The sequence below is a fragment of the Gopherus evgoodei genome, unplaced genomic scaffold (genome assembly GCF_007399415.2).
Source record: "Gopherus evgoodei ecotype Sinaloan lineage unplaced genomic scaffold, rGopEvg1_v1.p scaffold_44_arrow_ctg1, whole genome shotgun sequence".
Lineage (NCBI taxonomy): Eukaryota > Metazoa > Chordata > Testudines > Testudinidae > Gopherus > Gopherus evgoodei.
Genome location: NW_022060065.1, coordinates 608130 through 620912, shown reverse-complemented (window position 1 = coordinate 620912; position 12783 = coordinate 608130). Strand labels below are relative to the sequence as shown.

Sequence of the window (12783 nt, the reverse complement as noted above, 5' to 3'; positions counted from 1 at the left end):
ACTGCATCTGCTAAGAGCTGGACCAACAGTTAAGAGGAGTTTATTGGAGATTTCCCCCAGGAAACCCCAGTCCTCTTGTTGTGTAATCAATGGTCTTAATGTCCTTTTTTTTTTTAAAGAAAGGAAAAATCTCTTGTAAGAAGACCACCAGAACACTCACTAGATGAGACATTAAAAGCCAACTCTGCTTAAGATAGTTTTAGAAGCAATGAGATTTGAAGCATTATAGTAAATCTTGTATCCAGATTTATTATGGATTAATGGGGTAGATTTCAAGCAGGTAGATCAGCACAGAATATTCCCCATCCCCTCTAGAAGAAAAAAGGCATGATCACTTCTTACTCTTATTCACTACTTCCTTTTGGTTTTGAGAAGGGAAAAATTAACTTAAGGTAATTGTGAGTACCCTTCAGTACAGAGACTATTGAAACAGATCAGGTTTTGTATATTTGCAGGCTATGTGCTTTCTGAAGTTCCCATACCAGAAGGACTTAAAGACTTTCTGTTGGGTGGGTCGGTAAGCAGTGTTTTGAGCATCAACCTGTTCAGTGTGCCAGCTGTGGAGATCTGCAGTTAGATCCTTTGTCATACCTTTCAAAAACATTTTCTCAATGTGAGTCCAGATCAGACTGGATCCTTCAGTCTCTTTTCAATTAACAGCACTGAGTAGCCCTCCCCCTTAATGTTGTCACTGCTAGCTAGTCTCTCTCAGTGGTGATTTGTGGACACAGTGTCATAGAGGAGAAAAAGGTTACTTACCAAAATAAGCCCTGATTACTAACTATTTTGGCTCTGTAGATAAATACCAGTCCTTGCTTCCACTTTGGAAACTTAAGGGGTAGGTGCACCTGAAGATAGAGTAATGGAGGAACTGTTAGAGATTGGAGACTTTTTATGCCCTTGATTCTAGAATACTGGGACAGACGTACATGCTCCCTTAATGTCAACTTTGAAATGGGTTGTAGCACAGTTTACCAGTGTATAGGTCTTAGCACAGCTCTTCAGAGATGACATATTTGGAGCACAAATGTTAAATCGTTAAATTAGTTTTTGCATTTTTTTAGTGCAACATTGTTTGACTTAATTTATTTGCACAATATCAGAAAAATCTAGCTAGGAAGTTATTATTCGAGATGCAATAGTTGTGGTGAGAGTTTTACCATATATGCTCTTCAGTCTTTAAGGGTATTTCTACACAGCATTATTTAGTGAAGCTGTACAGCTAGGTTGACAAACTTGGAGGTAGCGGGGCTCCCATTAATGTAAAAATAGCTGCATAGGCAGTACTATGAAGTTGAGTCTCAGGCTTGAGCTTGGGCTCTGAAGCCCACCTCTTTTCTTCCTAAATTTTCAGATGGAAATAATTTTTAACCAAAGATCTTCAATGAACCTATTGATTCTCTAACCTTGTAAGGTATGTAGCATTTCTCAGACTGATTCTTAACAATGCTATTTTAATTTTTGCATTAGTTTTAAATGTAACTTGTAAATTTAAATTCTTGCTCATAGATGAGCATAATTCTGGTTCTTGACAACTTTTAGAATAAACTTAAGATAAGGGAGGGAAATGCAACATAAACTGTAATTACTGAAACATGAAAGGCTTTCACTTGCCAATTTTTCCTTGTAAACCCGGATTTGCAGAGTTAAATATTGTCCATTTGAAATCATGAGGCTTTTAAACTTAAACATAAGCTTAGAAACTGTCTGTGGAGCTGTTGTAGTTGGTTCCGCTTCTTTTGTGGTTTGTTTTTGTGTTGGATGGCTGTTCTCAGGCGGCTGAATCTATGAATCCTCACAGATCCAGTAATCACCCCAAATACACACAGATATCTGTGATCTACAGCCAGGCACTCTGATACCACAGACTATATGCTGAGGAGAAAGTCCTTAAAATGCTTAAAATAGCCTTCACCAAACAATGACGCTCCACCAGTGAAATAGGTCACATCTTATAATAGGCCACCTAAATATCCTGAGAGAACCTGCTTCAATACAGAAATAAAACCCTTTAAGAAACACACTGCTAGTGGTCACCTACCACCCCCATACTAGAATCCATATGGATCTTACCTCTCAGTCCTCATCCTCAAAGGAAACCTGCACGACACCTTCAAAAAACAAGCCTGGGAGCTTAATTTAGTAACTTTTCTAGATACTAATGCTCATGAACTGAATAGAGATACTGGATTTATGGGTTATAAAAAATCTATAACCCACTTAACAACCCACCTCATCCTTTTTTTTTCTCTTTCCCTCTATGACTGGAGAGGCATTAATGGAACACTTCACCTTGAGTAGTTCCTTGACATATGTGTTAACTACTTAATGCTTAACAATCTATTCCACCTTGTATTTAGCTGTGATACTCTTGAGTACATTTCCCAGACCTGAAGAAGAGCTCTGTGTAAGCTTGAAAGCTTGTCTCTCGCCAGCAGAAGTTGATCCAATATTACCTCAACCACCTTGCTTGTCTAATATGAAAAGCAGTCTTACACTATAGCCATTATCAAGCAAACACATTTAGGGGTGAAAAATTAAAACAGTCATTCTTATTATATTCTCATCCCTAGATGTAATACATTTCACATTGGAATTAGATTTCTTCAAACAAACCATCTGCTTCTAAAACGCACACAAGATAATTCCTGTCAATTATATTCTACAGTAGCTATGAGATGTCAACCTTAATAAATTGACAGTGAAATACAAGAAGATGCAAATGCATTTTCAGCTGAGAACAAATATAAAACAGAATATTGTCAGGTAGCTGTTCCACTCTTTCAGAACAGAGATTGGAACCCTCTGTTGTAACTGCACACTTGTTCCCTCAGGTTCATGAGGAGCCATTGCCTTGACCCCACTTCTGTTTCTTGGGATTACTGTCAAGAGAGTACTTGGAACCCTCTGTCTTTTTCTTCTTGCTAGATAAGTGCTTAATATTAGTGGTGGGTTCATTTTACTATTGTAGTTGAAGTTTCATGGTGATGTTAGTCCTGTCCCACTATGTGGTCTAGCGCACACACAAGCAAAATCTGAGAAGACTCTGAATAAATGAGGAGTAAGGACAGTGTGTGGATTTGTACTCGCAGTCTACTCAGTGCTACAGTTGCTAAGTAAGTAGCCTTTCTTCTTTGAGTGGTGGTCCCTATATGTATTGCAAACTCTGGTGCACCTGCATGCAATGTGCTGGAGCCAGAGGATTTTTTTTTTTCCCCCAGAAAATCCAAGTTCCATATGGTGATGCTGGCATCTGTCATTCCCTCCCTTCGCTAGGGAGCCTGATTCGCAGCTTCGACATGAAAGACGCATACTTTCACATTAACATTCACCCAGGCTACAGAAAATTTCTCTGCTTCTGAGTGGGCCACTGCCAATTCAGAGTTCTCCCCATTGGCATTGCGATGGCCCCATGGGTCCTTACAAAGGTCTTTGCTGTCATGGCAGCACTCTGCGCTAGTTAGGCCTCAACTGGAGTATTGTGTCCAGTTCTGGGCACCGCATTTCAAGAAAGATGTGGAGAAATTGGAGAGGGTTCAGAGAAGAGCAACAAGAATGATTAAAGGTCTTGAGAACATGACATATGAAGGAAGGCTGAAGGAATTGGGTTTGTTTAGTTTGGAAAAGAGAAGACTGAGAGGGGACATGATAGCAGTTTTCAGGTATCTAAAAGGGTGTCATCAGGAGGAGGGAGAAAACTTGTTCACCTTAGCCTCCAATGATAGAACAAGAAGCAATGGGCTTAAACTGCAGCAAGGGAGATTTAGGCTGGACATTAGGAAAAAGTTCCTAACTGTCAGGGTAGTCAAACACTGGAATAGATTGCCTAGGGAAGTTGTGGAATCTCCATCGCTGGAGATATTTAAGAGTAAGTTAGATAAATGTCTATCGGGGATGGTCTAGACAGTATTTGGTCCTGCCATGAGGGCAGGGGACTGGACTCGATGACCTCTCGAGGTCCCTTCCAGTCCTAGAGTCTATGAGTCTATGAGATGCGTTGTCTCGATTACTCAGTATACCCCTGCCTAGATGACTGGCTTCTAGTTGTGCATGGCAACACACACACTGCTTCTTTGACACTTCAACGGATTAAATTATATTTGACCCTATAAAGAGAGCACAACCTTCAGAATTCACCTTGCCCCATTCCACCAGGTGTGATCTGCCTTGACAGCAGACAGATGGCGTTAGAAATCATCACCCATGGCTGCTCCTTTTCATTCCAATCTTTACTTCCTACACACCCTTCTCCATTCCTCTTCAGGGGACCCTTTTTACAAGAGACTTTCATAAACAGAAGTGAACTCATTGCTTCATGTATGAGGCATGCAATAGGTTTCTCAGGAGTATGGGGAAGATGCTTCTGCTCCTATTTCCTCATTTAGGAGAAGTGGGTCTGAGTCCTGCTATACCTGAAGAAACTCAACAAATACTATGCTGTTTCAGGTTCAAGATGGTAATGCTGGTTTCCTCATTCCATCACTCTAAAATCAAGACTCGTTCATGGCCTTCCACATAGCTATCCACTTGGCAAACAGGAGGTACCTAAGGTTCCCAATGGAGTCCAACCACTATCAGAATATAGTTCTGCCTTTTGGACTCTCCACAGCTTCCAGAGCATTTACCAAATATCTAGCAGTGGCAGTGCATTTAAGAAAAGAGGGAATTCATGTCTGCTTGTACAACTGGTTTTCTGCAATCCCTGTACTGTGCAAAGCAATGTTAAATGTATGATGAACTGACCCCTTGTGAGGAATCATTTACAGCAGTGGTCTCCAACCTTTTTTATGCCTAAGATCACTTTTTGAATTCAAGGGCAGCCCAGGATCTACCCTGCCCCTTCCCCGAGGCCCCACTCACTCCATCCCCCCTCTCTCCATCGCTCGCTGTCCCCCACCCCCACTCACTTTCACCAGTTACGGGGGTTGGGGTTTGAGAGGGGGTAGGGGCTCGGAACTGGGGCTGAGGGGTTCGCAGTTTGGGAGGGGGGTCTGGGCTGAGCCTGGGGCAGTGTTTTGGGGTGCAGGAGAGGGTGAGGGGTGCAAGCTCTAGGAGGGAGTTTGGGTGCAGGAGGGGGCTCTGGGCTGGGGCAGAGTATTGGGGTGCAGGAAGGAGGTACAGGGATGCTGGCTCTGGGAGGGGGATCGGGGCTGGGATGCAGGAGGGGTTTGAGATGTTGGCTTTGGGAGGGGGCTCAGGCTGGGCTTCGGGTGCAAGAGGGGGTTGGGGTGCAGCCTCCCACCAGGCGGCACTTACTTCTGATGGCTTCTGGTTGGCAGCAGGTGCAATGAGGCTGAGGCAGGCTTCCTGCCTACCCTGGCCACACACCGCTCCTGGAAGGGGCCAACGCGCACCTGTGCCCCCCGGGGGGATGACACGTGGTTCCGTGCGCTGCCCCTGTCTGCACGCACCACCCCCACAGCTCTCCTGGCCAATGGGAGCTACGGGGGACGGTGCTTGCAGGCAGAAGAAGCGCATGGAGGGAGATCCCTGCCCAGCCGCGGGGCCTCACTGGCCGCTTCCAAGAGCAGCGTGGGACCAGGGTAGGCAAGGAACCTGCCTTAGCGGCAGCCACGCTATGCTGCCAAAGATTGCGATCGACCAGTCAAGCGCAATTGACCAGTTGGTGACCACTGATTCACAGCGTACAGTAGCTATAGTATGTGCTATTATGAATAAGTAACCTTTTCCTTAAGGTGCTCCCAGTCAGATTATCACTGTTTGTTTTATGTAGTTATATGCTTTTTTGTGGTGCTTATCGCTGTAGTTTCTGAACATCTTGTAAATGTTAATGAATATATGGATGAGGAACTGAGGCACTGGAAGATTAACGGTATGCCTTCATGAAGACTGAGTGCATGGCAAGCCAGGGTGTGATGTATAGGACACTAGCCTGCTGTGCATGTATCAGAGGGGTAGCCGTATTAGTCTGGATCTGTAAAAAGCAGCAGAGTCCTATGGCACCTGACAGACTAACAAACGTATTGGAGTGAATACCCACTTTGTCAGACGAAAGCTTATGTTGCAATACATAAGTTTTCATGCGGACCGGCTACCAAACAATAGTGCAGTTTAATGTACATTGCTTGCTATTTGAAATGAATGTGTCAAAAATGCACCGTAAACTTTGTGCATTGTGGCCATGTCCACATGGAGGTTTACTGCGTGGCAGGCTAGTGTCTGTTTTCTACTGCAATACATTCACACCCTGTCTTGTTGCACACTTTCTTTATAGATAAACCCTAAATAGTTTGGCCAAGGTCACACAAGGAGTCAGTGGCAGACTTAGGAGTTGAGCTGAGATCCGCATTGCAGTTCAATTTCTGAATATTACATCAGAAGAGAGAAAGTTAATCACTAGACATCACCATCTGCATATTACTATAGCATTTTTAATACTTAACATTTTCTTCAGCAATTATTAATGTATAAATGTTTTCTTTTTTATTATATTTAGCTAGTTATATAATATCACTAATTGATTTTATAACAGGTACTTAATATCATAGAATATCGGGTTGGAAGGGACCCCAGGAGGTCATCTAGTCCAACCCCCTGCTCAAAGCAGGATCAATCCACAACTAAATCATCTGAGCCAGGGCTTTGTCAAGCCTGACCTTAAAAACCTCTAAGGAAGGAGATTCTGCTACTTCCTTAGATAACCCATTCCAGTGCTTTACCACCTTCCTAGTGAAAAAGTTTTTTTCCTAATATCCAAACTAAACCTCCCCCAGTGCAACTTGAGACCATTGCTCCTTGTTCTGTCATCTGGTACCACTGAGAACAGTCTAGATCTGTACTCTTTGGAACTTGCTTTCAGGTAGTTGAAAGCAGCTATCAAATCCCCCCTCATTCTTCTCTTCCCCAGACTAAATAATTCCAGTTCCCTCACCCTCTCCTCATAAATCATGTGCTCCAGCCCCCTAATAATTTTTGTTGCCCTCCGCTGGACACTTTCCAATTTTTCCACATCCTTCTTGTAGTGTGGGGCCCAAAACTGTACTCCAGATGAGGCCTCACCAATGCCAAATAGAGGGGAATGATCACCTCCCTCGATCTGCTGGCAATGCTCCTACTTATACAGCCCAAAATGCTATTAGCCGCCTTGGCAACAAGGGCACACTGACTCATATCCAGCTTCTTGTCCACTGTAACCCCTAGGTCCTTTTCTTCTGTCCTAAGTGCAGAACTCTGCACTTGTCCTTGTTGAACCTCATCAGATTTCTTTTGGTCCAATCGTCTAATTTGTTTAGGTCCCTGTGTATCCTATCCCTACCCTCCAGCGTATCTACCATTCCTTCCAGTTTAGTGTCATCTGCAAACTTGCTGAAGGTGCAATCCACGCCATCCTCCAGATCATTAATGAAGATATTGAACAAAACCGGCCCCAAGACCGACCACTGGGGCATTCCGCTTGATACCGGCTGCCAACTAGACATGGAACTATTGATCACTACCTGTTGAGCCTGACAACCTAGCCAGCTTTCTATCCACCTTATAGTTCATTCATCCAGCCCATACTTCAACTTGCTGGCAAGAATACTGTGGGAGACCGTATCAAAAGCTTTGCTAAAGTCAAGGAATAACACGTCCACTGCTTTTCCCTCATCCACAGAGCCAGTTATCTCGTCATTGAAGGCAATTAAGTTAGTCAGGCATGACTTGCCCTTGGTGAACCCATGCTGACTGTTCCTGATCACTTTCTTCTCCTCCAAGTGCTCCTTGAGGACCTGCTCCATGATTTTTCCAGGGACCGAGGTGAGGCTGACTGGACTGTAGTTCCCCGGATCCTCCTCCTTCCCTTTTTAAAAGATGGGCGCTATATTAGCCTTTTTCCAGTAATCCGGGACCTTCTCTGCTCTCTATGAGTTTTCAAAGATAATGGCCAATAGCTCTGCAATCGCATCCAGCCCTATGGTCTTGTGCTCATCTAGCTTTTTCTAAACAGTCCTGAATCACTTTTCTTCACAGAGGGCTGGTCACCTCCTCCCCATACTGTGCTGCCCAGTGCAGTAGTCTGGGAGCTTACTTTGTTTGTGAAGACAGAGGCAAAAAAAGCATGAGGACATTAGCTTTTTCCACATCCTCTGTCACTAGGTTGCCTCTCCCATTCAGTAAGGAGCCCACACTTTCCTTGACCTTGGTGTAGTATTGAAACTTTTTATTATGACAAAGTTACAATAAAACGTTAATGTATTATATCATACATTACTTACTATTTATGCAGGATCAGGTTAATATTCAAAGAACCTGGCTTGCTGGATAAGAAGCTCTCCTCCTAATAGTACACTAAAAAGGGTGGCCAAATTTTTAAATATCTATCCTCTTTTTGGCGCGTCTATTGTATATGTACTTGGTGTGACATCTTTTCCATTACAAAGACAGTCCGTATTTTACTGACCCACAATTCCATAAGAGAAGTCGCATTTTCCCCCTACAAGGGAAATAAATTGTCTTTCTCTTTAAAATGTACATCCTTTATTGGAGTATTAAGTAAGCAGGTCAGAGATCTCTGGGAAGCTGGTAGTTTGTCATAAGATGAATCTGTTTAATTATTTCCTCCCCAAACTGTCTAATTCCTGGACACAACCACCTATGTGTATGTTCTTTCCCTACAACTCCTCAAACAAGGTACCTCCTCAGGAGCAAAACTGTGGTGGATCTTCACTGGAGTCAAAGGCCATCTATACAGTAATGGATAAAATTTTTCTTCGAGTTACATAAATTGAACATAAAAGCAGCAAAGAATCCTGTGGCACCTTATAGACTAACAGACGTTTTGGAGCATGAGCTTTCGTGGGTGAATACCCACTTCCTCAGATGCATGTAAATTGAACATGTACATTGTCTTTCCCGTATGGAAACCCATTCATCCAGATCAATTTCTTTGTGTCAGGACTTATCCTGAAGTAAGCGCTAGTGTGTGTAACTTAAGTCGTTCAGGGATGTGAAAAGGTAACCCCCCGAGTGATGTAAGTTACACAGACCTAAGTGCTGGTGTGGATAGTGCTGTGTTGGTGGGAGAAGCTCTCCTGCTGACATAGCTATCACTACTTGGGGAGGTGGAGTAATTATGCCAACTGGAGAGCTCTTTGGTCTGCACAGAGCATCTGCACTACAGCAGCACAGCCACCCTTTGTTTTTGATGTTTCTATATGAATTTTAATAGCACATACTGCCATGTTTTTTAATGTAATGTCAAGGATACCAACAGGGATGAACTGAAATAAAAATCACTGTAGTATTTTGGTGAACTTCAGAGCTCACTTAGCATAGCACATAATTGGCATAATATGTCATATTTAATTCCTCTGCTGTGTAGTTTGCCAACTGAATTGTACCTTGTTTATTTTAGAAATCCATTTACTTGGTATTGTTTATTGCTAATTATCCAAACTTGAACATAATTAATTGCTAGTGAGATTGTAAAATAAATTCATATAAATTATCTCAATACCACATTTATATTAAACATAATGAAATATATTCAATTTTTTCCTATAATTTTCTGTGTCAGTTTAATGCTTATGAAAGAGAGGAACTCATAGTGCTTAGAGCTGTGCATGGTGTTTGCCAGTGCTGTGCACAATCTCCCACAAATATCTTCCAGTGTAAATTAATCCTGACTTGTAGTGTCACTAATATTCTAGTCCTGAAGTACTCTAAATTGGCGATTCTGAACCAGGGGTCCGGGACCCCTTGGGGGGTGGGTTGCTAGCAGGTTTCAGGAGATCTGCCAAAATAAACTAGAGAGAGGGTTGGCGATGGACTCACTGTGGTCCAGAGCAGAAACCTGAATCCTGAGCCCCTACACCCTGGGCTGAAGCCAGCCCTGAGTAACTTAGCTTCGCGCAGCCCCCTGCAATTTGGTGCTCTGGGCAATTACTCTGCATGCTACCCACTAGCCCTGACTTTTAATCTATTGAAAAACAGTTGTTGTGGCATGGGTGAGCTGTGGAATTTTTATAGTATGGTTGGGGGGAGGGAGGGGAGTGCGCAGAAGGAAAAAGGTTGAGAACTGCTGCTCTAAATATTGGTCAGCTACAGCAAGTGGCATGAACCTCTTTTTATTTTGATACCTAGTTATGGGGCAGAGCCTCCAGTTAAAACAAACAAAAACCCAACCAGCCAACCAAAACCCAACACAAAGACCCCTCTCCTCACCACCAAACTGGAGACACTTTGAAATAGTGACTGATTTAGCTTTGGAATTGGTTTTATCTTACTTTTGTGATAAGATGAGATGATGTGTTTGTCCTATTTCCTTGTTGGGGCGGCTATGTGATTCAGTACTGTATGAAGATTACTTTAGTTCACTTTTAGGCTGCACTTCAGAGAGAGAAGATCGCATTTTATGCTGTGTGTAATTTGATGTCAATCATCCAACTATTTTTATTGCTGTTCTTTTCAATAAGGTTTATATTTTGATTTCCTGGGTAAACATGTTTTTCTTTCACACAGTGTCATCAGCCCTGCTCAGTTCTGTCAACATTAATTTTTCATGCTTTCATACAAATATTTTCACACATTTAAATAGAAATTGAAAAGAAATAAACTGTACATGGTATATAACATATATGGCACTAGTTTGTTTTAAGTTTAAAACTTACTGCTCTTATTGTACATGTGCTTATATATAATGTATACATTTTTAATATAGAAAAGCTGTATGGTGAGTTCCTGAGTTGGAAGCTAGAAGACACTCTCTCTCAGTTTCCCCTAAAACCTGGGAAGATTGCAACATTTAATGTAAACATTAAAGTGAAGCTGGACTTCTCCTGTCAAGAAAACCTTCTGCAAGACCTCAGTGATGGTAAGTTACAAATAGGCTTGGCATAATGTGGTTTTTATTTTTTATAAATTTGATAGTTTATTTTAAGCATTATTTTAGATTATTTTAAATTTTCACAGCTGTGGAAAATTATAGGAGGGATCAGACACTATGGGGGTCAGACAATCATTTAATGATAGTAGACCTCGAGATTCAAGACGTTACAACTTGATAACTGTTGAAACACAAACTGTCTACATTACCTGTCAAAATATGCAAAGTAAATATCCTTGAATCAAGCTCTAAGTTCTGAATCAGTATTTTTCTTTCTTTGCATATATGTAAATTTCATTTATTATAGATGGACATATATTTTTTATTGGTTTGTGTGTGTGCAGTGAAATTGACCTTTACTGATGAAAATCTAATTCTTCCAAGCCTAGTTACAAACTCCCTTTCTGCTTGGAGTAAAGTGTTTTATTTTGGCGAACATTTCTGCGTAACCTCCATATGATGATCTTTGTCTGAAAACCAGAGGGTGGAACTGATATCTGTTTTCAAATTTGTATCATGCAGCCTTTAGGGATACATCTTCAGCATGATATGTGAGATTTAACATAGAGCCCCTGTGGCTACTGACAAGAGTAGCATGGCCAAAACTCTTCTCATCATGCTCAGGATTTACCCTTATGTCATAAAACCATAGAAATGTAGGACTGGAAGGGATCTCCATAGGTCACTTCATCCAGTCCTCTGTATGGAGGCAGGACTAAGTATTATCTAGACCATCCCTGACAGGCGTTTGTGTATCTTGTTCTTAAAAACTCCAGTGACTGAGATTCCACAACCTCCCTGGGCAATTTGTTCCAGTGCTTAACTACCCTTTCAGTTCAGAAGTTTTTTTTTCCTGATGTCCAACCTAAATCTCCTTTGCTAGAATTTAAAACCATTACTACTTGTCCTGTCCTCAGTGGTTAAGGAGAACATTTATCACTTTCCTCATTATAATGACCTTTTAGGTACTTGCATACTGTTACCATGTTCCCCTTCAGTCTTCTCTTCTCCAGACTAAACAAATGCAATTTTTCCTCATAGGTCATGCTTTCTAGAGTCTTAATCATTTTTGACAGATTTCAGAGTAGCAGCCGTGTTAGTCTGTATCCGCAAAAAGAACAGAAGTACTTAGTCTTTAAGGTGCCACAAGTACTCCTGTTCTTTAATCATTTTTGTTGCTCTCGTTTGGACTGATGCCAATTTGTCCACATCTTTCTTGAAGCATGGTGCCCAGAACTGGACACAATTCTCCAGTTGCGGCTTTATCAGTGCTGAGTAGAGTCTTGCTTACAAAATTTTTGCTAGTACATCCCAAAGTGTTTGCCTTTTTTGCAACAGTATTTATTAAATTGTTGATGCATATTGAGTTTGTGATCCACTATAATCCCAATCCTTTTCTGCTGTACTCCATCCTAGGCAGTCATTTCCCATTTTGTATTTGTGCTGTTGATTATTTCTTTCTAAGGGTAGTACTTTGCATTTGCTCTTACTTTTCATTTGTCACTTTGTGCGTAGCATTTTGACACTCCATTCTAATGTACAAAGTATGAGAACTGGGACTTGCTTTGGTGTTGTCCAAAAGGCCCAGTAAGCATCGTATAAGATAAACTGTGCTTCAGCCAGTCATGTAATGAAAGGCTCTTTTAAGCAGTGTTTATAGTCCTTACACCAGTTCTTTCTGACTCTCTGGTGCTGCTGGGCAGGGCTTGACAATAACTTTCTCTCCCCCAACCCCAGCCCTTCCATCAACAGTTATGTGGGTTATAAAACTGTTTTAATTACAGTTTAATCCCTTCTCTTTTCTATTGTGGGGAGGCAGCATGGCTTAGTGAGTAGAGCACTGGAGTGGGATTCAGGACCCCAGGCTTCTGTTCCTGGCTTTGCCATCGGCCTGCTGGGTGATGACTTTGGGCAAGTAATTTCTCCTCCCTGTGTATCAGTTTAACCATCTTTAAAAT

At 41.9% G+C, this 12783-nt stretch overlaps 1 protein-coding gene across 2 annotated transcripts in view; it reads left to right on the top strand.

Moving 5' to 3' along the window:
* Positions 1-12783, top strand: part of TRAPPC9 (trafficking protein particle complex 9) — a 742651-nt gene that overhangs the window by 161082 nt on the left and 568786 nt on the right. For both annotated transcript variants that reach the window (XM_030546427.1, XM_030546428.1), the window contains exon 16: positions 10661-10813. In XM_030546427.1, coding sequence (XP_030402287.1) covers positions 10661-10813 — 153 coding nt within the window. The remainder of the gene's footprint in view (positions 1-10660; positions 10814-12783) is intronic.